The sequence below is a fragment of the Gamsiella multidivaricata genome (genome assembly GCF_025024155.1).
Source record: "Gamsiella multidivaricata strain RSA 2152 chromosome Unknown BC939scaffold_41, whole genome shotgun sequence".
Lineage (NCBI taxonomy): Eukaryota > Fungi > Mortierellomycota > Mortierellomycetes > Mortierellales > Mortierellaceae > Gamsiella > Gamsiella multidivaricata.
The window spans coordinates 273,079-295,547 of record NW_026251749.1 but is presented as its reverse complement, the minus strand read 5'-3'; the positions used below and the strand labels follow the sequence as shown (position 1 = coordinate 295,547).

Sequence of the window (22,469 nt, the reverse complement as noted above, 5' to 3'; positions counted from 1 at the left end):
AGACTCAGGCGAAGGAGGATCGTTTGTTCCTTCTCTAATCATTCTCGACTACAATGGTACATATTACTGGCAGATTGACCGAGTTGAATCCAACACTGTCGTCCATCGATCCATCCGTGCATCCATCCAACAATCGCATACACATGTCTATTCATTCAATGACACTCAATTGCCAGTCCATCGCTGTGCCACGCATCCTGCGTCTCGCAATTGCATCGATAATCGGTCTCGCTGCCGCACCTGCTCAACAGTGTCCACCACTCGTACATGCCCAAACTCAGGATCCGATTCCGACGCCAGGACTCATGGAGCGACATCGGGGAGACTATATTCGCTAAAGAACGCTTAAGCTCCATTCTCAGCATGACCATGAAAGAGTCAACAGGAGCACGACAGAGGCAAATCAGCTCTCGTTCATAGCAGGGGGAGTACACAGTTGAATCATCCAGCTTTTGTCAGCATCAGATCAGGATAGAGATATACAGGCTATTGGAGCGGCTATTCACGTCAGGATGCTTTAGAATTGCAAAAGGACAGGAAACATACTTTGACGGATCTCACAACATCGACGAGCGAGCTCCAACTGCATGCTGACCATTCTTTCCCTGTATTCCTTGACTATCGTCAATAGTCTCACCGTAAGTTTGAGAGACCTCGTCACGGATCCCTTGGGTTCTTGCCCCGCAAGCGTGCTGCCCGCCATCGCGGAAAGGCTAAGTCCTTCCCCAAGGATGATGCCTCCAAGCCCGTCCACTTGACCGCCTTCATGGGCTACAAGGCTGGTATGACCCACGTCGTCCGCGACTTGGACCGTCCCGGTTCCAAGATGCACAAGAAGGAGATTGTCGAGGCCGTCACCATCATCGAGACCCCTCCCATGGTCGTTGTCGGTGTTGTCGGTTACGTCGAGACTCCTCGCGGTCTCCGCTCCTTGACCACTGTCTGGGCCGAGCACTTGTCTGAGGAGCTCAAGCGCCGCTTCTACAAGAACTGGTACCGCTCCAAGAAGAAGGCTTTCACCAAGTACGCCAAGCAGCACGCCAACGGCGCCAAGCCCGTCCTCCGCGAGCTCGAGCGTATCAAGAAGTACTGCGCCGTCGTCCGTGTCATCGTCCACACCCAGGTTCGCAAGGTCAAGATTGGTCAGAAGAAGGCTCACGTCATGGAGGTTCAGCTGAACGGTGGTTCCGTTGCCGACAAGGTCAACTTTGCCTATGAGCACTTTGAGAAGACTGTTGATATCAACTCGGTTTTGGAGCAGGATGAGATGATCGATGTCATTGCCGTTACCAAGGGTCACGGTTTCGAGGGTGTCACCCACCGTTGGGGCACCAAGAAGCTTCCTCGCAAGACCCACAAGGGTCTCCGCAAGGTTGCTTGTATTGGAGCCTGGCATCCTTCCCGCGTCATGTACTCGGTTCCCCGTGCCGGTCAGAACGGTTACCATCACCGTACTGAGGTCAACAAGAAGATCTACCGCATCGGCAAGGGCGAGGACAAGTCAAACGCCAAGACCGAATATGACTTGACTGAAAAGGCCATCACCCCCCTTGGTGGCTTCCCCCACTACGGTATCGTCAACGAGGACTATGTCATGATCAAGGGATGCTGCGCTGGTACCAAGAAGCGTGTTGTCACTCTCCGCAAGTCTCTGTTGGTCCACACCAGACGCTCTGCCTTGGAGAACGTCCAGCTCAAGTTTATCGATACCTCCTCCAAGTTCGGTCACGGTCGCTTCCAGACCCGCGAGGAGCGCCAGCAGTTCCAGGGCACCTTGAAGAAGGATCTTTAAATATCTACTTTTTTGGGTCTCTAATGAGCATTGCAAGGTCCGCGTGAGATGATTTCAATAAAGTTATTTTGTCGCGCATCCACAATTAATATTGTCATCGTTGGTTTTTTTTTTTTTTTACTTTTGTGCCTGTCTGTGGCAGGGCAGAATTATGTAATAGTCTTGTAGAGCGCGTAGTTTGTATTGAAAAGTTAAAGGCTAAAAGTACATGTACAGGGTATTGCGTATATAGAGCATAGAAGCTGAGTAGAGAGGAAGGGACGGATTAAAGAGGAGGGTACGCTTGAAGGTTGCGCGTGAGACGCTCAGAGACCTTTTGCTTGTTGGCTTTGCTCGTGGCCCGGTCTTCGACAAAGGGAAGGAAGGATAGCTGTGGTCGGTTGTTGTTGAACTTGTCGTTTGCGATGCTGAAGCTCCAGGTGGAGTTGAATAGGAGCTTGCGCATCATACTTGCCAGAAGACCTTGGCTATGAAAGACCTTGTCCATAGCGCTTGTGTCATCGATCGAGGTCTTTGCGATCACGCTTCGTTTTGTGTGATACTTCTTGAAGGCCTTGGTGATCTCGTGGGGTGAGTTGTATTCCATATCGTACAACAGATTGACCAGGCATACTGCATCCAGTAGACATTGAATCGAACCCTGTCCGCCGACGACCAGATGCGGATGGCAGGCATCGCCCAGGAGCACAATGCGCCCATGGTACCAAGTCTTGTAGAGTCGTTCCACCAAGTCAACACGGGCGATCTTCTCGCGTGGTGTATGGCTCAAAAAGTCGCGCACAGTGCCGGTGCCAACAGCACAGCGTGCGTCTAGGACGTATCGGAACTCATCTTCGAGATCGGGTGCGCTCGTCATCCAGTCGTCATAGATCTTTTGTTGCGACAAGGATGAGGATGAGGAGGAAGACGAGACTGAGGATACTTGAGGGCGCGTCAATGCGGCTGTTGAGGCAGTTGCGGAAGGTGACTGACATTGAAACTTGTACTTGGGCGTTGGCAGTTGCGCATTCAGGCCCCAGGCGACGCGGTTGCCAGGAACAGGCAGGTACCAGAACTACGAAGGACAGATGATGAATAAAAACGTCAGCATACGCTGTTCATGCCTCAGAAAACATTTTACACTGCCGTTAATAATAGCACTTGCTTCACAACACATACTGAGCAAGACTTTTCCTTTTCCTTGGTGTAGACCACCCGGAACTCGGACTCCTTGTCAGAGAGCGACGGATAGTGCTTCTCGTCCAACTTATCAGACACGCCAATGGCGCTTACGTGCTCATATACCGAAGGCTCCATGTCTGCTTCTGGCAATTTCCCTTGTTCTATGAGCTGTGCATACAGCCGCTCGCGAGTCAGGCTTTGTGCTCCATCTGCGCCCACGATAATGTCACCATAGTACGTTGATCCATCTGAGCACTTGCACGTGACGCCATTGGGGTTCTGGAGCGTCTCCACAACGGTCTTTCCCCGGTGAAGGTTGCCTTTGGGAACTCTGTCGAGCAGGATCTTATGGAGGGCTGGACGTGTCATGCTCGTGAAGGGATATCCGTATCGTTCCTTTGTGAAACTCTCGAGGCGACCCATTTTCCGACCTTCACTGTCGACGACCGTTATTCCCGTCACTGGGGAGGACGCCTGCTCCACTTGTTCGAGCAAGCCCATTTGCTCGAGCAGCCGTAGGACTGGTGGGCCCAGGGTGAGGGCTGCACCGAACTCAGGCTCGTCGCCCGTGCATCGCTCCAAAATCTCGTACTCCATACCGGCCATATCCATCATGATTGCGAGGGAGAGACCAGCAATGCCGCCGCCTACAATGAGAGCTTTGATCGTGTTGACGTCCTTTCTATGCGAGATCGTGAGAATGGACATATCAAAGGGGACGGCTTTAGAGGGGTCTTCACACGCGAGAGGAGCGTGCGACTGCGGCAGCGGCTTCAGGTCCGGGAGATCATCGAACGAGTCCAGGGTGGAGACAGACATGAGTGCTCGGGAGCGCTGGTTCGCTGCCATCCTTGGAGGCGAGGTAGGTGAAAGAAAAGGAGAAGGGAGGAAGGTAGAGGGGAATGAAGGGTTATTGTGCACACCACGCGGAAGAGTGAGTGTTCTATTTGGGTTATGTTCCGTGGAATAGAATGTTTGCTGCAGAGGACCTGAAATAAACAAGAGACTGATCAGATTGATTGTGATTGTGATCGTGAAGGCGAAGGAGAGAGGAGAATAAGAATGAGAACGAGACCGAGACCGGGAACGAGAATGAGGACGAGAATGAAGGATGAATGAGATCAAGAGCCGCATATATAAACATATTCTTGCTTACATTTATCCACCCACGTTTTCTTTCCATCGCGGTCGATAAAAAAACCTGAGCCGATTACATACGATATTACGGCCGTGTACGACGATACTGCAGCATGTCTGCGCTCATTATTTATTGCTGTTCTTTTTTTACTGGGATTGTAATGGGGGATGGGGGGAGAGGACGAGGGGAAAGTATGTTTACCGATTGATATTGGATGGATGGGATGCAATTGAGAGCCGGCGATGAGCAGTTAGAACCACCCGAAGATAGCACGCTTCTTCATCTCCTTGCCCCAAGAACAAAGACGACTTCACCACACTCCTCTTCGTTTGTCGACTCTTCGCCCCCCAATGACGGCATCATCAGGAACAGCCGCAACAATAAATGACAGTACAGCTACCGCACCAGCACAGCAGTGTTTGCTCCCGATCAGTGCAACCAATGCAGCCGATCTGTGACACTGCGTCGACCTCGCTATTGCTGCAACTGTGTAGTTGGTTGTACATACATTTCTTCTTGCAGCTGTGAGTGGTCTATGTCGACAATAATGAGAATGTTCTCCTGAGCACAACAAGTATGATTGCAATTGCGCTCTTGGCTCTCGGCTCTCAGTTTCTACGGTTTACTACATGGTGTAGCCAGCATACCGCATTTATTACTTTATTACTTGATGTATGTACTGTATGCACAGGTCTATGTATCTATAGACCGAAAAAGCGGTAAAGGGTAAAGGGTACGCAAAGAACAGAGTTCATGAATTAAGAATGATGATCCTCTTCTCTCTTCCCCAATTATCTCTATCATGTCATCCTCAATGCCCCTCCCCGCTTCTGTCGGATGCACATAATGATGCTGATCCCACAGCTAAAGACGCAGGCCAAAAATGAGGCCACAAGTGCCCACCGGAAGCAGCGATGCCCCTTGCAAGCCTGAGGCTCTCCATCGACCACTGGCCTAGCTGCATCCATAACGAGGCCAAACAGGAGATTAAACAGCAGGCCGCCAAGAGCAGATCCCCATGAAAGCCAACCCCTGCAACCATTCATCAGATACGTTCATGGAATAAAGAGCAAAGGGAGGGAGCAAAAAGAGCAAGAAGAGCAAAGAACATTAGACAGTACATCTGCAAGAGCCCATATATTCAACTCTCAGTCTGACATCGTCCTGCTTTAGAACTCACCAATTTTGTCCACAAGTCCCTTCGCCCCAAAACTCTGCCACAATGATCCCGGCCACGCCAAAGAACCCTCCGTAGCCGAGTCCAGTGAGAAGGGAGCAAAGGTAGAGCCACCGCAGCGATGCAAACATACCCACGACTTGAGCAAGAGCCATGCATGCGGCCGCTATAGGTACGACGTTAATTCTGTGGGTGCCATATCGGCGGATTGCAACGTCAGATCCAAATCCAGCAAGGATACGACTGACATAGCTCGAGCAGCTGATCAGTCCCACATGAACCGCGTGTATTGCAGAGATAGGACTTTTATCGCCCAAACGACCTATAAAAGTTGCTGGTAGATCCGCGTTTTCGGAGGCGGCTACAGCGTCCACCATTGCCGTGATTGAGTTGATGATCATGAGGCCTGTTCCGGTCAGACAGACCATCACTAGGAAGAACAACTGTGCATCTCGATCCAAGAAGAAAGCCTTGCCGCTGATAGAGCGGGGATGGTGATGAGGATGCCTAGTAGGTGCCGTTGAATACTGAGAGTCCACGCTCGAAGCGTTGGCGATGGTTGGCGTGATCGAACCTTCCCTCAATAATGGCGTCTCCTCGTTTTCATCCCTGACCATTGCGGCTGCTCCCTGGAGGATCGATGGTTCAATTGTATGGTCGTCCAGGACGTTGCTTGCGGTATTAGGGTTTGGTGCAGGTAGGATCCGCATGCTGACGAAGGCGATTGCATTGACAAGTCCACCGAGCAACCCGAGAAAGAGCAAAAAATTGGCCGTATCCAGTTCCTGTTTGTCCTCCAAAATGTGGAGATGGCTGCGGACCTTGATCACAAAGAAAGAATGTGCGATCAGCGTCAGAGCTGCGGCAGAAAGACCGAAGAAACTGGTCGGGATGCCTGACGTTCACAAGGAGAATGTATGGGACGATAGCCAAGAGAAAGAACGTCAATTAGAAGGCTGCTCATGGGCGTATGATGCCATGTTTAAAGAGACAGAAAAAAGACGAACTTAGAGCAAGACCACGGGCATGTGTGAAATTTTTTGCGAGGGAGGTAAACGCTGCCATGTAGCTAGCGCTGTTACCCATTCCAGCCAGGAAGAGGTACAGAGCCATGAACAGGAACGGAGTTGGGGGCTGGTTGTGGTGGACACTGTCGAGGCCGTTGGCGTATCCTGCTGAAAGGAGACCATATCCGAGAGCGAGAAGACACCCTGCAATGAACGAGGTCGGACGTGGGCCTAGCTTATCAGCCATGTGGCCACTGACGGGACCCACGCCATAGAGACCTATGTTGCCAATGATGGCAATGGCGCTGGTCTCTGTCTGAGAGTAGCCTAGCCTGGTCGTGAACGAGGGCGCGTAAAGAGCAAAGACGTCGAGCGATCCTGAGACTAACATATTGAAGCAGGAGCAGATGAAGGACGCCGCCAGGAGAAGCGGTCTCCTTGAGCTGGAGGGGTCAGAGGAGGGCATGGCAAAGGGGTCCTCTGCAGTGGTTGCGTCCTGGAAAAGAGGAAAAAGAAGGCGGATGGTGGGGATGGGGATGAAGAAAAAGAGGAATGATGATGAAGACGATGAAGAGAAGAAAAAGAAGCCCCTGTGGTTATCGTTGGAATACTTCACAGTTGATAGTCCAGTTTATTGAATATAGTGATAAAAAAAAAAAAAAGGCGCCCCAAGGTGCCCAGGATGAAGGATGAACGAAGACTGAGCAATTACAGCTCGTCGGAATCATGCTCCAGAACCCCTTCACTTCGATCCCTTCTTTTTCTTCTTCTTATCCTTATTCTTTTCCTTGGCCTTCGGTGCCTCGTCCTGGCTGGTCGTCTGGTCCTCAGAGCTCGAGCCACCCTTCGAGCCTGCACCCTGGACCATATCCTCAGACACCGGGTGGGTTCTAGCATCTTCCGACACCTGTCTACCCGTGCGCTGCAAATCCTCTCCCGCGTGCTTCTCCTCTCCTTCCCTTCGCACGTCCTCTGCACGCTTGGCTCGATCTTGCTCAATCCTCTCCTGCTTCAATTGAATCTGCACAAGTTGCTCTTGCTTAACGTGTTCCTTCTCCTGTAGTCCCTTCTCCAGTCGCTCCCTCTCCCTTTCTGCGCGTGCCCTCTCCAGACGTTCCCTCACGACGCGTTCTTTTTCCGTTCGCTCCTGTTCAAGACGTTCCTGCTCAAGACGTTCCTGCTCAAGACGTTCCTGCTCAAGACGTTCCTGCTCAAGGCGCTCATTCTCTACCCGCTTCCTCTCCACAAGCACTCTCTCCAGCTGCTCATTCTCAAAACGCTCCTTCTTAGCGCGCTTTTTCTCAAGTCGCTCCTGCTCGAGACATTCCTGTTCGAGACGTTCCCGCTCGAGACGTTCCTGTTCAAGACGCCTCTGTTCGAGACGTTCCTGCTCGAGACGCTCCTGTTCGAGACGTTCCTGCTCGAGATGTTCCTGTTCGTTATGAACAGCTTTCTTATTTCGTACATGCTCCTGTTGATGATGCTCCTCCGGCTCCTCCATAAACCTCTGCTGCTGCTTCAGTACTGCTATCGCATCCGCATGGATCTCCTGCTGTTGGATCAACGTGCTCAAAACATGCATCGCTCGTCTTTGAGTATCCTCGTCCTTGTTTGTCATTTGGATCGTCTTGACCAACCCAATTGTGGGCCAGACCCGAGAAAAGACCTTAAAGCTCTGGTTCGATAACGGGTCGTCGGTAACAGAGGTCATCAGGTTGTCGATCGCCCGGACGATATGGCGCTGGACATCCTCCATGCCTGGAACTGTTCTCCATTCCGAGAGTTCCTCATCCTCCTGCTCTCCCTCATCGGCGTTGCCGCTGCAATTGCTTTCGTTGGCAATAGTCATTTGGTTCAGTGCACGATGATCTTGTCCCAGGATATCGTTCTCTGAGGGCGAGTCTGTAGGCGTCAGGTAGCCTGGGTTGGCACGTCCGAGTGGTTGGCTACCCTCATCATTCATAAAATCGATCGTGTCCTGCTCTGGAATCAAAAAAGACTCGGTGATCTCTTGATCCGTGGCAAGAGGGCCTTCTCGTTCTAGGGTGAGTGCGCCAATGAAAAGGAGGGTCGGAATAACATTGTTTCTGGCGCGACGAACTGGGGGAGGCGGTGAAGAGTAGCGGTGCTGTTGCGAAAGGTAAGAACTATCTGTGGGTCGGCTCTCAGAAGACGAGTTGTACGCTGTGAGAAGCGCCAATTTGTTTTGATCTGCAAGGGATTTAGTAAACAATGACTCGTTAGGAATAACTTCTACTCCTTCATTCTGCTTTGACAAAGAGGCAGCAGAACCGCCGTGCTTACCGTAGAGTGCCAGATTCGCGACAAGTCGAGCAACATGTCTAGTGAAAAGAGAAGTACATCCTCTTAGTCATCATGGGACGAACTCCTCTACCGAAACACAACTCACTGTGTCATCAAGCATACCTTTCAACCTCGCGTTGATGCGGGAACATGCCGACGACAGCACAAGTTACACTGAGAAGATCCATATGTGACATCAAGATCTCCTGCGATTCCGTGTTCGTGGCCAGGTTGGCGAGCGCACAGCAGGCATGCGACACCGCATCGGCCAACGTGTTGATTCCATTGGGATTTGATAGGATATGATTGTCTCCACTGATAGCCGTATGGATGACTGACAGCAAGGCAGCTGCACCAGACCCCTTGACGATATCTGGCTTGTATCGGTCATTTCTTAGGGACAAATAGGCCATCGTCTTAGAGACATATTTGACCACATCCAGATTGGTTGAGTATAACAGCTGTACCAACCGGTTGATCCTCTCCGGTTCATCCACAATAAAAGCCTGATTCGACACATCCGCCGTAATCATAGAGATACATTTGGCTGCGAGACCCTGCATACTTTCCAAACGCGCATGGAACACATCGTCCATGGAAAGCAGTATTCCTTCGTTGGATTCAAGGCCTTCGCCTAAATAACTTTGGTTTCCTTGCTGGGATTGGTGGTTTTCGTCAATACTTCCTCTTGGTTGGCTAGCCGAATTCGTTGTAGATTTTTCTCCGCTGCGCTCGGATGCATTGTTTTCCTGAGACATGGTCCTGATAGCCTCCTCCATGGCGCGAGTGCGGATGCCTGTCGGGAAGTATACACAAAGGCACATCAGGGTATCAATCGCGCCCTCCATGACTAACTGCTTCGCGAGTAGCTCTATAGTGTTATGTATGGATGTTTCCTTACGTTAGCAACCAACATCTTGAGATAGTAGCGTACCTCATCACAGATGCATGAAAACTTACTGTCAGGCACCATTTGAGATACAATATGGGTAATATTCATGAGGACTACGGCAATGGTCTCGATCCGTCTTACGCCCTTGGTATGCACTGAAACCATTGACGCCATTCGAATCAAACCCATGGGTGGAGAGGGGGGTCGAGCAGGCGCAATGGCATGCTGAACGTACGCAGAGACCAGGTGAAAGAGTCTGGGCATGGCTCGCTTAGCGACAATGACGCTCTGAATGTGCTCTATGATTTAGTCGAGGAGCTGAAGACATTAGAATAAAAGATGACGAAAAGCTGTATAGAAGTGTTTACTTCAAGAGATGCTGTTCACTTACTGTGCTCTGCTAGGGCAGCCAAGGAAGAAGTAGCGAGGGCGTGCAGTTCATAACCGTGAACCATGTTGCACAGGTAGATTGCGGCGTCCAATCCACCGTGACTCAATACGGCTTCGATTACTTTTTCTATCCAAAACCGTGATTAATTTAGAGAGTCGAGGTCAGAAACGTCCAGTTCAAAAAAAAAAAAAAAAAAAAAAAAAAAAAAAGCGCCATATTATAGCTGCAGTTCAAGCGGCTGACTTGTGTGTTACCATCATTAGTTTCGATGAGTTCATAAAGGCCACGAGCGCCATGGATCTAAATTTTATAAGGAATAAGATGAGTAGGATGATCATGACAACTGAATCGATGTTTGGCAGTAGGGATTGGTTAAGTACCTGTGTGGATGACCCAAGATCATCAGAGACACAGTAGGCAACAAGGTAGGCGACATTGAAGCAGTCGTTGCAAACCCGCACAGCTTTAGTGTAGCCGAGCTGGGGCAGGGCGATGCTCCGAGAGCTGCAGTCATGGCACAACACCTGTCCGCTAGATGCAAAGACAGCAGATGTTAGTCGACTGTGCCTTCGGATAGGCAAACTTTCTTTTTAACCAAGAAGACAGCTATGCGCTGCTTTACCATTGTCGGCAGTGATGCTGTTTGGAATTGGGTTGCACGAGATAAGAAGGTGACACAAAAGAGAGAAGATGGTTAATTACACTGGGACAATCATGGTGAAAACATGTGTTCTACTCAAGATACGATATATAAGAAACGACCGATAAGTAGGGCTGTTTGACAGGGATCAAAGAGGTGAGGAATCCTATGGAATAACATGTACGTAGGGCGGACTTGAACATGTAGCAGACAACGTCCTTTTGAAGGGGCAACATCGCGACCCGCCAAATGGAATTCCACCGAGAAAAGGGAATGAAGAGCACATCGCCCTGACGCGTTCGTGCTGTCCAATGGACGGCTTCAATTAATATGAAACGCCTTTGTTGGATATAACTGGCAGACAATTCGACGGAATTTGAACTCTGCTTGACCATAGTAATGACAAAGCACGTATCATCCAAATTCACACCATCCCATCCCATGGTCAATCTAGCGAATATCAGGCACATGCATCCATTCCATGCATTCGCAGGCATCAAACAGAGAGTGCATAATAGCCAGGACCCAACAAACCACTGAGTAAATTATGCTGCCATCTTTTTTTTTATCTTCCAATCATCCAATCACGCCAGATATATTCTCTCCTTTTGCTTCCCGCCTCCTATCCAACCATGATCAATCCCATGACTCATAAGTGTCAAAGTGATGTTATTCTCCCCTTTGCCGTCACGTAGTGAATAGATCTGTGTCCATACTCGCTCAAGACAAAAGGTCTAATAGGCCCTTTGGGAATCGCGCCAACATATCAGGGACTAGCCAATGCCGTGTTTGCGCGCCAGGCAATGGTTCGGAATGCAGGGACAAAAAAAAAGGCGCATTCTGGGAAAAGGAGGAATGCACTTCTTTACCTTACGTCGAACGGCGTTGAAGGTTCTCGCGCAAATGCTGCAAGCTGCAGCATCCTGATCTAACACCCACACGGGTCGGACAAGAAGAAGTGTTTGCTCCATCGGTTCATCTGCGTTTCCTCGTGTTCCTCCTTGAACTGGGTTTGCGGCTCCGCCTCCGATAGTACTTGCCGCAGTACTGCCCCGTGCACTCATCATTGGTCCAGTAATCGACCGCGCTCCAGTCGGCGTTAGACTGGCGTAGCGCGCGGTGTCGAGATGAGACCCCTGTTGTTGACTGGGATGTTGAGGTTGCTGATTTTGTTGACTAATGTAATACTGCTGCTGATGCAATTGCTGCTGAAGCAGCTGCTGGGCAAACACGCGAGCCTCATTCAGCGCAATCATTTGAGATGGACTTTGCACGCGGCTCTGAGGCAGAGCCTGGCTTTGTGTCTGATGATGAGCCTGAGAAGGGTGTCGCGGTTGCGGTTGAGCTTTGACACATGAGATTGCTACATTCCTGTGGTTCGAGTGCGAATGACCTGAGGCTGAAGACGAGGGGGAGGCTGAGGTGGGAACCGACCGCACACTGATTGCATGCAGATCAGGAGACGCACCGGTGTTGCCGGTGTAGTCTCGAGTGTTGCTGTCGGTATCAGTAACATGATCGGTGTCCGGCAGAGATCTTTTGTGAAAGCTTGCAAGGGTCAGAGAAGACTGAGGCGCGATAAAACGGCTGGGGTGTGGATTTGTTGGACTACTCTGAGGACTGGATACAACAGAATCGAGTTCCTGCTGATGCTGCTCGTGGTGCTGGTGGTGCTGATGGCGTTGGTCGCTTGGGACAGAGAGGATGTTGTTGTTGTTCTTGCTGGTACAGGATGGTGTGGGAGCTGCAGTCGTCCGTTTCGCGTGTTGGTCAGTATGCTGAGGACGAGATGCTGGCATGGGACAGTAAGCTGGGGAAACTTGCAGAGAATAAGGATTCTTCGTTTGCTAACAACGGTTTATCAACGATGGACAGACCAAGGGAGAGGAACTCGTTGCTGGGTTTGGATAGAGTAGGCCGCGCGTTTTTCTTGCTCTTTCCGAGGGACAGGCGGGCAGCGGACTGAGTGCGATCGGAGGGTAAGGAATGTGGTTCCTGGCGAAGTAATTAATTAAGGCGAGCAAAGTAGAGGTAGTGTGCTTTTCTTTTTTCTTTATGATACTATCTCTCTGTTTAAAAGTAGAAGTGCGGGTACTGGAGATGGGGCTGTGGTTGTTGTTGTTCAAGGAAAGAAAAGAAGGAAGGAAAGAAAGGAAGGAAGGAAGAAAAAAGGCGGGACGGGTGGAATCGATTTGAATGGGGATGATGAGGTTGAGGGTTGGTTGATGACGCCTGTCCAGTCCTCCGGCATATCCGCCCTGCTGTTACACCGATATGTCATCGCGAAGGGCAAATTGCAAGCACGTACATGACAGTTCTACGTGGTGGTCAAGCTGTCCTATGACTGGCGGCTGGCATGACCAGAGTGGGTGTATTTTTAAAATCTGCCTTTACTGGTCCAATCCTCGTGCGCCATAACATTCCTATGCTTGCGTCTTATTTGCGTGGACATCCCTACACAATATATGCAAAGTTCCATCCCTTCCCTCCCCTTCGCATCCACAGGTTTCTGTGCCATGGGCCCATGGATACCAGTAAGACGATCCTCTCCCTCATCACTGGGCACACCCCATGTCCATCCAATGGCTGATACAACTGTCGCACTTCGCTGTATATGTCTGTATATAAAAATATCTCGCCAAAGGAACCGCATCGTGTCCATCTGGCCTTGTTCCTGGTCCTCTGGATTTCCCTGTTGCTCCTTTATTAACTTCTCTCATCGCTCTCACGCCATTCCAAAGCAGGAGATCATCCTTCGCAGATGTGGGATACCAAAGTTAAATATATTTCTCCTGCATTGAAGTGCATCAGTACATGTCGATGAATCACCCTGTTCAAAGGTCCTTACGGGTCGGCTTGCGAATACGGGTGCTATTACGAGTCGAATGTGTATCTGGATCTGGTGTTACCGGTTTCTTGCTGCTAGCCCTTTTCCTACCCTGATTGCTCTTCTTTACAGACTCCTCCTCTTCATCTTCCCCATCCTCTTCCGCTGTCAGCGCCGTCTCTGCCAACACCTTTGCTGGTCGCCCGCGTCTTCTCAAAGGACGATGGGGCGCTGTATCGTCCTGGCCTACCCTGGCCAACCCAATGGACTCGTATTCATCGTCATCGTCGTTCTTCTTGGAGACCGCTGCTTTGGACTGAAGCGAACTGATCCAGCTCAGAGGCACTGAGCCGTAGGAGGCTATATCCGCATTCTGGCCCAGCAAAACCGTGCACATAACCAGGATGGTCATCGCCTTTGCATCCTGCGGTTCAAGCAGCCCACTCTTGAAAAGCGGATATTCTGCATCTCCTCCACGCAGTAATCCATGGAGTTGTGGAGAGGTCGATGCGGCATAGAAAAGCGCGCTCAATAAAGCCGCCTTCATATCGTATGTGGCAGAGTGAACGAATGTGGGGGTAGAGAGCGTCCATTGGTGCGTCTTCATCTTGAGCAGATCTGCCCACATACCGCCGCCCGAGCCAGCAATCATACCCAGCAACAGCATCGCAAACCAGGGCTCGCTTACGCCTCCTGCACCACCCTGGTGGCTGTCTGCTGCAAAGCGCATCCTAGAGCCGTCCACACCCAGCTTGGCAATCGACAGTGCTCTCAGAGATCCGTCAGCGATAAGGAGGATAGGATTAAGGATCGCGGGGGGGACCATGTCCTTTAGCACATCGTACAGGAACGTGTACTGGACCAAGACGAAAGACAGAGCGTATGTTGGGACCGTTATGTTGGAGCCGAGCCATGAGGGAGGCATACCAAGTAACATGCCTTGTATAGGCGACCGATAACACGAATAAAAGGTGTATTGTTAGCAACTGCACCGGCATGCATGTTAAATACGCGACGCGCCAGCGAAGGAAGCACATCGAAGATGCAAAAGCACTTACTGGCAGTGAAGCCGCCGCCAAGGGACATTGTGAGGACGGAGAGCAGGGCTTGGCCCCAGGGTACACGAGCAGGCCTGGTTCCTGTGCCGTCCCTGAGGGACTGCTCCGCAGCATGCTCCAGGGCCTGACGGTATGCCATGGAGACGCGGATGCCATGGAGCGCAGAGAAGATGCTGAGGGGAAGCAGGGCGTGATGGAAGGTCAGCGTGGGTAGCTCGACCAGGGCGGAGGCCCATTGCGAACTGAAAAGGGCCATTGCTGTTAAGAAGAGGTGTCTTGTTTTATTGCTTTTTTGTTCAAGCTGCGATGGTGGGAATGGTGGGGTTGGTGCGGAACCCCGAAACGCGGTGCGCGTGTCTTGGGAGGGCGCTCACCCCTTAAAAGAAATAGCGGGCGCCCTAGTCTCGCAGCCAGACCCTTTCATTTTACGAGGGTTGGAATCGAATTCCTTCGCCACTCAAATGAGGGTCTGGGTTCAAAGATGGACTTATTGACAGGGACGTCGTAAAAATAAAAAAGGCAAGAAATTAAGGGTCGCGGTCCTTGCCCTCGCCTAACCAAACTGAACCACGGCCATATTACCTTGGCGCATGTTCCTCATCCCATCGTTCCCACACACCTTACCTTAGCTCCATATCCATATGTTTTCAATTCGTCTCACACTAGCCCCCTTGACCAGTATCTAGCCCTTGTCTCCAATACCCATCACTACTCTCCGTCGTGCCCATAAAGTTCAGTACGGTTTTCAAATATGGCCAGCCAGTCTTACTGGCGTTTTATAGAGGAGCATATTACTGTAGACGACAACGGTGAGGCTTGTATGGCTTCTGTGCAGGCCAGTACTCCCACTAGGAAAAGGAGAAAAAAAACAGGGGTCAATGAAACCCGAGAGCGTTCACTTTTAAACGTTTTCGACGCACTGTACAACAACAACCTCTCCTTGCGCGAGTTTTTAGTTGCTGCCTTCAACTCTCGCCAGGAAATCATTGCTCGCAGGGTTACTAAATTTTTACACTACTGGTGGGCCTGCCACCATTATCCGCCTTTTGAGAGAGAAGTTGGAGGGAACAGATAGCGACTCAACTTTTGCAAAAGAAGCGATCGATATTGTAGCTGGACGTGTTCAGGCAGATCTCGACAATGCCACCAAGGATAAATCTTTCAAGCATCCAGCAAATTCGATATCCCGCAAAGCTATCAGGAGGTTTTCGCTGGGTCATATCAGATCCTCGCTCACAAACTCAGCCCCACATCTCACACTACTTCTGGAGAAACTGCTACCACAATCGGCTGGAGGGTTCCAGTCATCTTCGGCCTGGAGACCGCGCAGCCTTTCAGTTCATGACCCAATACCTCCTTCTACAAGAGAACGGCCACCGTGGCTCTCAGTATCGTTCTCGGAGCCTGATTCGGATACGGCGTCAGAGCAGGATACAGCATCAGAGTCGAGCTCAACCTCAAATCTCCATTCGGACACAGAACCACAGTGCGAACAGGATTCAGACTGGGAGGACGAACCCGATCCGGAACAAAAGAGGGATCCTAATTCTTTCGTGGTGACCGTGGGTTGCATGTTGTTATTCATGAAGAACCCACGATCGAATTGCTTCCAAATGATGATTGGTATGAGGTTTGATCATTGGTATTCTCTTTAATCGCCTCTCTGCATGGATATATCATTAACCATTTTCTCCTTCTTTAGGGATTCATCTGCGAGGCCTATCAGCTCCGAAACGCCTTATACGGCTTTTATCCACGATGGGGCTATGCATGTCATACGTATATATCCATAGCAACCTCCCCTCCTTGGACATTCCTCAGACTTTAAGCAACCTTCTTCTTGAATACACACTCCTACACACACATACTGCAATCTTATTGCAGGCTAGATGCAGTGCGAGATTTATCTTTGACAAACACTTTATTGTCACTCTTGAGCTGGCTTATTCCGCTTGTTGTGATGGTCTTTGGATGTCCAGAAGTGCCCTTCTCCTGCTCGCTTTTGTGTTTGGCTTCCTGGCTGAGAAGGCGAAGATTTACTATGGCCTGCTTCATTGTGTGGAGCATTTGGGTACCGAATTTCCTGTGAAAATGGGTTTTCGATTTCGTTGTTGAATTCCACGAGAATATCGGCAAGTCGTTGTTGCGAGCCTTTTACCAGCTCTGACCAGTCGATAATAGAGCTGATATCCTCAGCGACAGCTACATCGCCAAATCTCGCTGAGAGCAAGTTGATAGCACCGTCGTTCATGATGCACCTCTCATCATAGATTTCTGAGTGCTTCTCCAGCCCTTGCAACTCCATGCTCCTCCAAGCCTCTATTTTTTCCTTCGCCTCAAGTTGCTGTTCCGGACGACGAGTGCGTTTGAACCTTGGAACTGGCCGTTGTCGAGGGGCTTTACGAATCATCCTGTAGTCAGGGTTGATTGGTGCTGGAAGAGAGTTGTGACACAGATCGCAGCAGTTGGTGACATTTTTGTGCTCATTCTCGAATACGTTGTTGAAATGTTTCCTACGACAGTCGGCCCTGATGAAATCGTACAGATCGGCTTCCATGGCCCTGAACTTGCAGGAATCAGTTCGAGGATAGATCAAAATGCCAAGGCCTTGGAGACTTGGATCGCGAGCTGCGCGACCAAGACGCTGCGCGAGGACCGTGATGTTATTTGGAAACCTGAACTGAACGACTCGTAGAATGTCGCTTATATCGCACCCCATTCCTGCAGCTTCAGTGGACAGCAGAATGCGGATCTCACCTCGTTTGAACTTCAACATATAGAGCTCCTTGGTTTCTGTCTTCAGGTCGGCGTTAAAGTAGGCGATTATATCTGACTGACGGAGTGATGGCTGGGAAGCCTCAGCCTTTATTCTCAGATGTCTGTAGACCGCCATCATATCGTTCATCTTGTCGAAATAAACGATCGTCTTCTTGAAATCCAAGAGAAACTCCAGGTCCTCGTGGCAGCTCCTGCTGTCATTGGACACTCGCACCTCGTATCTGACATTTTGGCGATCGGTGTTGGCTTTGATGACTGTGACATCGCTTCCATAGTGAAAACTCCTCCTGACGTCCTGAAGAATTTGTCCATGAAGAGTTGCTGATACCGCCACAAAGGCTGTGCCTGGGGGCAGTCTAGAGCGTAAGTCTCCAATTCGGCTGTAGTCTTTCCTGAACTCCGGACCCCACGTGCTGATACAATGCGCCTCATCAATGACTACTGCCTGAACTCGCGACCTCCAGGCTGCCTCGTTCCAGAGCAACTCGAAACGTACACTAGTGAAGACGGTCTCCGGAGACATAAAAACGGCTCTGTACTTTCCATTAATGAGTTCGTCCTCGAGGTTATGTGGCAATTGCCGGCCACTATGGATGGGTATACTGCTGATATTCACGGCTTGAAGTTTTCTGTGCTGTTCCTCCATTAGTGCTACCAGTGGCGAGATGATGACAATGACGCGGTTCTCCCACAAAATCAGAGGAAGGAAATATGCTAAGGTTTTGCCCCAACCGCAGCCTGCGATAAGGATGCAGTCCTCTCCACGACCGATGTGTTCGGCGACCATCCGTTGTTCAGGCTTGGGAGTGAATCCGAATATGGTCTCGCACCGCTCGTCGCCATTTTCTGGATAGGAAAGGATAATGGGTTGAGTTGCATTCTCCGATTCATTACCGTGCATGATCGTCGAACGGTGACTGAGAGGAGGCCGTGTTTTAGGGCGTTGACCGTGAGCCATGTCAAAGAGTGGGAGTGGGTGTGAATGCGTGGTGAATAGGAAGGTACGGAGTTAAGGTAAGGTATGTGGGAACGATGGGATGAGGAACATGCGCCAAGGTAATATGGCCGTGGTTCAGTTTGGTTAGGCGAGGGCAAGGACCGCGACCCTTAATTTCTTGCCTTTTTTATTTTTACGACGTCCCTGTCAATAAGTCCATCTTTGAACCCAGACCCTCATTTGAGTGGCGAAGGAATTCGATTCCAACCCTCGTAAAATGAAAGGGTCTGGCTGCGAGACTAGGGCGCCCTTAGAAATCGAAGAGTCGCTGATACATCGACCGTTTGGTGGCAATAGGGGTACTAATTATAAACCAGACTACCTCCGCGGCCAGGAACACCAGCATCAGGAACCACGCTACACTCAGTGCCAACAGGGAGCCTGTCACGAACTTCCAATACATCGCCACTATTGGGTACAGGTTTGCGCGCCACATCCAGCTCGACACCAGATGGTTCACAAGCACCGTCATCATCGAGACCACCGCAAGGATCGCCATCCGCACTCCCCTCTGCAGCAGATAGTCACGCCAGTCCTCCTCGCTTGAAATATTGGGCGAGCCCAGCAAGACTGAGGGAGATGGAGGACGCTGTGAAGACCCAGAAGTTGACAACCGAGAAGGAGAAGAGGGCACTGGCATCGGACTTTGTCTCGCAGGAACGACTTGAAGGATGCTGTCTGGGTGATACGCAATCCTCAAGGGCTCCAATCTACAGATTTTGGCACATATTGCGTTCATGCAGGAAAAGAGTAAAGGTTAGGTGATTACACAAGTCGACAAGGTTTATCGAGGGCGCTACGAGCACTTTCCTGTTTCCTTGGTCATCGCTCTGAAACCTCACAGGTCGCCCCTCCCGCTCAAAGCGAGCTGCGGTTGGGAACACATCCTGGACATCTCTGAGGAGGACGCACAGCTTCCCTGTAGCCTGGTTGGATTCAACCTCGATATCTTGGACCCTCCCGCCGAGCTGAAAGCGCTGATGTTGGAGAAGCATGTCTCCTGTATGTTTATGCTGAATGGTTTGAGTTGTTGCTTCAATAGCTTCAGTGGGAGGATGAAGGCTGCGAGGTGAAGGGAGGGCTACTAACATGAGATGGAGTGTAAGAAGAAGTCGCCCAGAGCTGCCATCTGTTTTTAAAGGAAAGGCTCTGTAGAAGGATGTCGGTGCCAATAATCGTTCATGGTGCCACGTAGAAACCTCCAGGGGCAAACACGCGGTTTCGAAATGCTGTGAAGAATCATAAGGATACGTGGCTCCTTTTCCACGTAAGAGTTCATTTTTGGTAGCGGTGAAAAATAGAGACGCGTCCACTAGGAGAAGAAGCTTCTCGCTCGCTCGCTCTCGCCCTCACATCTCTGGTTTCTTTCCTTCTTTGTTATCTTTGACATTATCTTTTTTGCATGAACAGATTAGAATACCTCCAGGATCTAAATAAGAAGGAGGGAGTGATCCTGTTCATCTACGCCGGGTTTACAGCCCTTTCGTGTTTAAATCGATACTTTAACCATGAATGGTAGACTAGCAGCGCACTTGGATGTGTCTACAGGTTGCCAACAAAGCAGCAAACAGATTGAACCAAGAATTTCTCACTCCTCCTTTCCATCAACATGGCCTCATCTGCTGTCTGCCCCCTTATCTCCTTACAGTGCAGAACTACCGCCCTTTTCCCGCGTTCGCGTATGTCCGCACACCCGCATGGTAACATGTTTTCATCTCTCCCTCAATCGGCCGTTGCAGCCATTACTCCATGAGCAAGAGACATGTCCCAGTGCAGCAGAGACATGGCTTGTGTAGGGTTCTTCTCTGTGAATCCAGGGACTTGCTCCCACTCTTTTACGCCCTGTAGAACGGTTGCCTGCAGTAGTTTGAGGCTCCTCAACGCTTCGGCCTCACGTATTGAGGTGCGAGGAGAAAAAATAAATGACCAATGCGTTCACTCAGTCTTCGATCAATGGAACGCTCCTTTCCCACCCCTCCCCCTGGCCCTTGTCTCGCTTTGTTGAGATGAGCATTGACCTTCCTTCCTTCCTTCGAATCAACATAAAAGTCGAGCCCTAGTCCGCATTTTCAATGCTGTTTGACTTGCTCCGCACATTGTAACCCCATTCATTCAGTCCTCCAAGTAGCCTTGTGAAAGAAAGACTAACATCATGACCCCCACTCTCAGGCTATTCGAGCTCGTCGACGGCAAGACCCGCACGATCTCGTTTTCTCCAGCAGTCTGGCGTGCCAAGTTTGCACTCAATCACAAAAAGGTCACATACGAGTCCGTACCTCTCACCTTCCTTGAAATACCAACAGCAATCCCCTCTGCCTGGTAGGCATTCTGTACATTACCCCTGCCATATCTAATGCCTTTCTGATGATGGTTCCCGGTAAACTGGCATTTATGATGACTTGACTAATAATCTTTATCGTTACTTACATTCGTGCTACCCAGCCCAAACGTAACCGCCCCCACCGTGCCGACGTTGCAACTTGAGAGTGGCCAGGGCTTGCCTGACAGCCTCGCGATTGCAGAGTATCTGGAGGAGAAATATCCGGACCGACCCCTGCTCTTTGGCAAAAGCCCATCTGAAAAGAACTTGCAGAGATTCTTTGAGTCGTATGTGCAGTCAAAGATCCATCCAGCCATTCAGCGGATGGTTTTCCAGGACATGTACGATATGCAGGACGCAGAAAACGCTCATTACTTTAGGATGTCGCGCGAAAAGAGCTCTGGAAGGCCTTATCAGGAGATCGCTGGTGACCGAAATGCGAATCTGAGGGAGCTCAAAGAGAACCTGGGGCTCATCCATACTGCATTGCGATCGGGTGGCTGGATTTTAGGAGCGCAGCGTAAGTTGGCACCAGCTGTGTCGTTTAGTTTCCGTTATTTTCTCCTCACATACTCATCATAATCCGTCCTTTGTGTTCGTTCAAATAGCCGGGTGGGCGGATTTTGTTCTCATGGCCAGCTTTGTTTGGTTCAACGCATGTTCGCCCAAGGATTTTAAGGAGGGCATCTTGGAGGGCTTTGACGATCAGGTCATCCCTAACTACTGGATCAAAGTGCAGCAATATGTTTATTAGAGTCCTCGCTAGAAAGTCGCAGGCCAACAACATATTTTTGAAATAGTTGGCTCAATTCAGTAAATAAGGCGCCCTTTTCATGTACAAAGCTGACAGCCAGGCGCGTCCACTGCTGTATGCATGTACCTGATTATATTCTCAATTATGAAAGAGATGACGGCGCCGGTAAAGGTGCAGAGACTAGATGACCATTAAAGCCATAGATGACAAGAGGACGATTAGACGCGACCATGGGGTGTCTTGTGAACGTGCAAAAAAAAAAAAAACTGCTCCCAAAAAGGCGTGTATTCATTTCAATTGAAAGGGGCTCAAAAATATGTTGGCCCGCGACTTCCTGGCGAGGACTCTAATGGCCACTGAAATAACCTATTCCGTGCATTTTAATAAGCATTTTTCGATTGATAAAAATTCCGTAATGCACCCACATAAACGGCCGTTGACTAAGGTAATATGTCCGCAAGTCAAGGGGCAGCCTGCTGACTGAAGAATGTGTGCAATTGACCGGGAGTGCCTCTGTTGATAAATGAACGCGCTTACTCAAGAGCGGCACGTCTCGTTTCCTCCATCGGCTTTTGTGGGCTGAAACCGCCTTTTGCCATTTGTTTAGGTCCAGCTCTCACCCATTGGCGGTTCTCGGACAGACCCACATTATGTGTGGGTCCTTCGGTACACACATCGTTAACATGCACACATATTTGCATTGTTTTCTGATGATGTTATTAAAGGCCTTACTCTTGATAGTTACGATGGTGATTATTGGTATGGTTCAGTGCAACTGGACTTGAGGCCCGCTTGTAGTGTGCAGATAGAAAGTGTTTGATCTAGGGACAAAGAGAGCGCTTACTCATTTTTGGCCCCACATCTGCAAGGTCGTTTCATTGACAAATGCGATTCAATATCCCCAGGACGTTCAAAAAAGCGCTCATGGCATCATAATATGCAACCGCCGCTTACTGTAGAGAGAACCTTCTGTTCGCCATGAGCCCCGGGGTCGGGTCAAAACGACAGCTGCGGCCGATATAGCCTAGTATTGGTCCGTCCCCAGATATCAGCCACTCATAGTCAGATGGACTATGTTCGCTGCCGTGACAGCAGAGGCCAGTTTCTGAAGGTCACTCATTGACGTGTCCCATCGCAAGGTAATCTCCAGCTCAAGAACGCCTCGCGCCTTAGCCAGCGCCTCGATGAACTCCTTTGCCGACGTCAAAGACCTCAGCTGCATGTAGATCTTTC

The 22,469-nt window shown here is 50.2% G+C and overlaps 10 protein-coding genes across 10 annotated transcripts; 3 read left to right on the top strand and 7 right to left on the bottom strand.

Moving 5' to 3' along the window:
- The first annotated feature begins 27 nt into the window (after positions 1–27).
- BC939DRAFT_454620 (60S ribosomal protein L3) lies at positions 28–1,877 on the top strand. The gene is made up of 2 exons (XM_051556087.1): positions 28–56; positions 632–1,877. The coding sequence occupies exons 1-2, from the start codon at positions 54–56 to the stop codon at positions 1,790–1,792; spliced, it is 1,164 nt and encodes a 387-aa protein (XP_051411269.1). The 5' UTR covers positions 28–53; the 3' UTR covers positions 1,793–1,877.
- A 20-nt stretch (positions 1,878–1,897) lies between these two features.
- On the bottom strand, positions 1,898–4,067 carry BC939DRAFT_529766 (uncharacterized protein). Its single transcript, XM_051561532.1, has 2 exons — positions 2,951–4,067; positions 1,898–2,846 (listed from the first exon to the last, which is right to left on the bottom strand). The coding sequence occupies exons 1-2, from the start codon at positions 3,800–3,802 to the stop codon at positions 2,058–2,060; spliced, it is 1,641 nt and encodes a 546-aa protein (XP_051411268.1). The 5' UTR covers positions 3,803–4,067; the 3' UTR covers positions 1,898–2,057.
- A 639-nt stretch (positions 4,068–4,706) lies between these two features.
- Positions 4,707–6,937, bottom strand: BC939DRAFT_454616 (major facilitator superfamily domain-containing protein). The gene is made up of 3 exons (XM_051556086.1): positions 6,276–6,937; positions 5,272–6,163; positions 4,707–5,123 (listed from the first exon to the last, which is right to left on the bottom strand). The coding sequence occupies exons 1-3, from the start codon at positions 6,739–6,741 to the stop codon at positions 4,892–4,894; spliced, it is 1,590 nt and encodes a 529-aa protein (XP_051411267.1). The 5' UTR covers positions 6,742–6,937; the 3' UTR covers positions 4,707–4,891.
- BC939DRAFT_454615 (uncharacterized protein) lies at positions 6,901–7,450 on the top strand. The gene has a single exon (XM_051556085.1). The coding sequence runs from the start codon at positions 6,958–6,960 to the stop codon at positions 7,336–7,338; it is 381 nt and encodes a 126-aa protein (XP_051411266.1). The 5' UTR covers positions 6,901–6,957; the 3' UTR covers positions 7,339–7,450.
- A 2,868-nt stretch (positions 7,451–10,318) lies between these two features.
- BC939DRAFT_196727 (uncharacterized protein) lies at positions 10,319–11,137 on the bottom strand. Its single transcript, XM_051550576.1, has 2 exons — positions 10,485–11,137; positions 10,319–10,393 (listed from the first exon to the last, which is right to left on the bottom strand). Exon 1 carries the CDS (start codon positions 10,997–10,999, stop codon positions 10,595–10,597), a length of 405 nt encoding a protein of 134 aa, XP_051411265.1. The 5' UTR covers positions 11,000–11,137; the 3' UTR covers positions 10,319–10,393; positions 10,485–10,594.
- BC939DRAFT_196745 (uncharacterized protein) lies at positions 11,138–12,580 on the bottom strand. Its single transcript, XM_051550577.1, has one exon. The coding sequence runs from the start codon at positions 12,299–12,301 to the stop codon at positions 11,276–11,278; it is 1,026 nt and encodes a 341-aa protein (XP_051411264.1). The 5' UTR covers positions 12,302–12,580; the 3' UTR covers positions 11,138–11,275.
- A 756-nt stretch (positions 12,581–13,336) lies between these two features.
- Positions 13,337–14,643, bottom strand: BC939DRAFT_504092 (uncharacterized protein; the record flags this gene model as incomplete). Its single annotated transcript, XM_051560483.1, has 2 exons — positions 13,337–14,268; positions 14,388–14,643. 2 exons carry the CDS (start codon positions 14,641–14,643, stop codon positions 13,337–13,339), a joined length of 1,188 nt encoding a protein of 395 aa, XP_051411263.1.
- Positions 14,644–16,965: 2,322 nt separating this feature from the next.
- On the bottom strand, positions 16,966–18,066 carry BC939DRAFT_398211 (P-loop containing nucleoside triphosphate hydrolase protein; the record flags this gene model as incomplete). The annotated part of the gene is made up of 1 exon (XM_051552408.1): positions 16,966–18,066. A coding segment is annotated over one exon (1,101 nt), but the record flags the coding sequence as incomplete, so codon positions are not given.
- Positions 18,067–18,203: 137 nt separating this feature from the next.
- BC939DRAFT_454607 (uncharacterized protein) lies at positions 18,204–19,314 on the bottom strand. The gene is made up of 2 exons (XM_051556084.1): positions 18,973–19,314; positions 18,204–18,872 (listed from the first exon to the last, which is right to left on the bottom strand). The coding sequence occupies exons 1-2, from the start codon at positions 19,251–19,253 to the stop codon at positions 18,413–18,415; spliced, it is 741 nt and encodes a 246-aa protein (XP_051411261.1). The 5' UTR covers positions 19,254–19,314; the 3' UTR covers positions 18,204–18,412.
- An 818-nt stretch (positions 19,315–20,132) lies between these two features.
- Positions 20,133–21,433, top strand: BC939DRAFT_196589 (uncharacterized protein). Its single transcript, XM_051550575.1, has 3 exons — positions 20,133–20,481; positions 20,605–21,002; positions 21,091–21,433. The coding sequence occupies exons 1-3, from the start codon at positions 20,315–20,317 to the stop codon at positions 21,234–21,236; spliced, it is 711 nt and encodes a 236-aa protein (XP_051411260.1). The 5' UTR covers positions 20,133–20,314; the 3' UTR covers positions 21,237–21,433.
- Positions 21,434–22,469: the final 1,036 nt, after the last annotated feature.

Bases quoted from the DNA above. Each gene is read 5' to 3' on its own strand.
- BC939DRAFT_529766 (XM_051561532.1), bottom strand. From the start codon at position 3,802: ATGGCAGCGAACCAGCGCTCCCGAGCACTCATGTCTGTCTCCACCCTG. The intron at 2,847-2,950 runs GTATGTGTTGTG...TGTCCTTCGTAG, and splicing joins AAAAGGAAAAGTCTTGCTCA to TTCTGGTACCTGCCTGTTCC.
- BC939DRAFT_454616 (XM_051556086.1), bottom strand. From the start codon at position 6,741: ATGCCCTCCTCTGACCCCTCCAGCTCAAGGAGACCGCTTCTCCTGGCG. The intron at 6,164-6,275 runs GTTCGTCTTTTT...TGTGAACGTCAG, and splicing joins TGCCCGTGGTCTTGCTCTAA to GCATCCCGACCAGTTTCTTC. The intron at 5,124-5,271 runs GTGAGTTCTAAA...GAATGGTTGCAG, and splicing joins GGGACTTGTGGACAAAATTG to GGGTTGGCTTTCATGGGGAT.
- BC939DRAFT_454615 (XM_051556085.1), top strand. From the start codon at position 6,958: ATGAAGGATGAACGAAGACTGAGCAATTACAGCTCGTCGGAATCATGC.
- BC939DRAFT_196727 (XM_051550576.1), bottom strand. From the start codon at position 10,999: ATGCCTGCGAATGCATGGAATGGATGCATGTGCCTGATATTCGCTAGA.
- BC939DRAFT_196745 (XM_051550577.1), bottom strand. From the start codon at position 12,301: ATGCCAGCATCTCGTCCTCAGCATACTGACCAACACGCGAAACGGACG.
- BC939DRAFT_454607 (XM_051556084.1), bottom strand. From the start codon at position 19,253: ATGTTAGTAGCCCTCCCTTCACCTCGCAGCCTTCATCCTCCCACTGAA. The intron at 18,873-18,972 runs GAAAGTGCTCGT...CAAAATCTGTAG, and splicing joins AGCGATGACCAAGGAAACAG to ATTGGAGCCCTTGAGGATTG.
- BC939DRAFT_196589 (XM_051550575.1), top strand. From the start codon at position 20,315: ATGACCCCCACTCTCAGGCTATTCGAGCTCGTCGACGGCAAGACCCGC. The intron at 20,482-20,604 runs GTAGGCATTCTG...CGTGCTACCCAG, and splicing joins ACAGCAATCCCCTCTGCCTG to CCCAAACGTAACCGCCCCCA. The intron at 21,003-21,090 runs GTAAGTTGGCAC...TCGTTCAAATAG, and splicing joins CTGGATTTTAGGAGCGCAGC to CCGGGTGGGCGGATTTTGTT.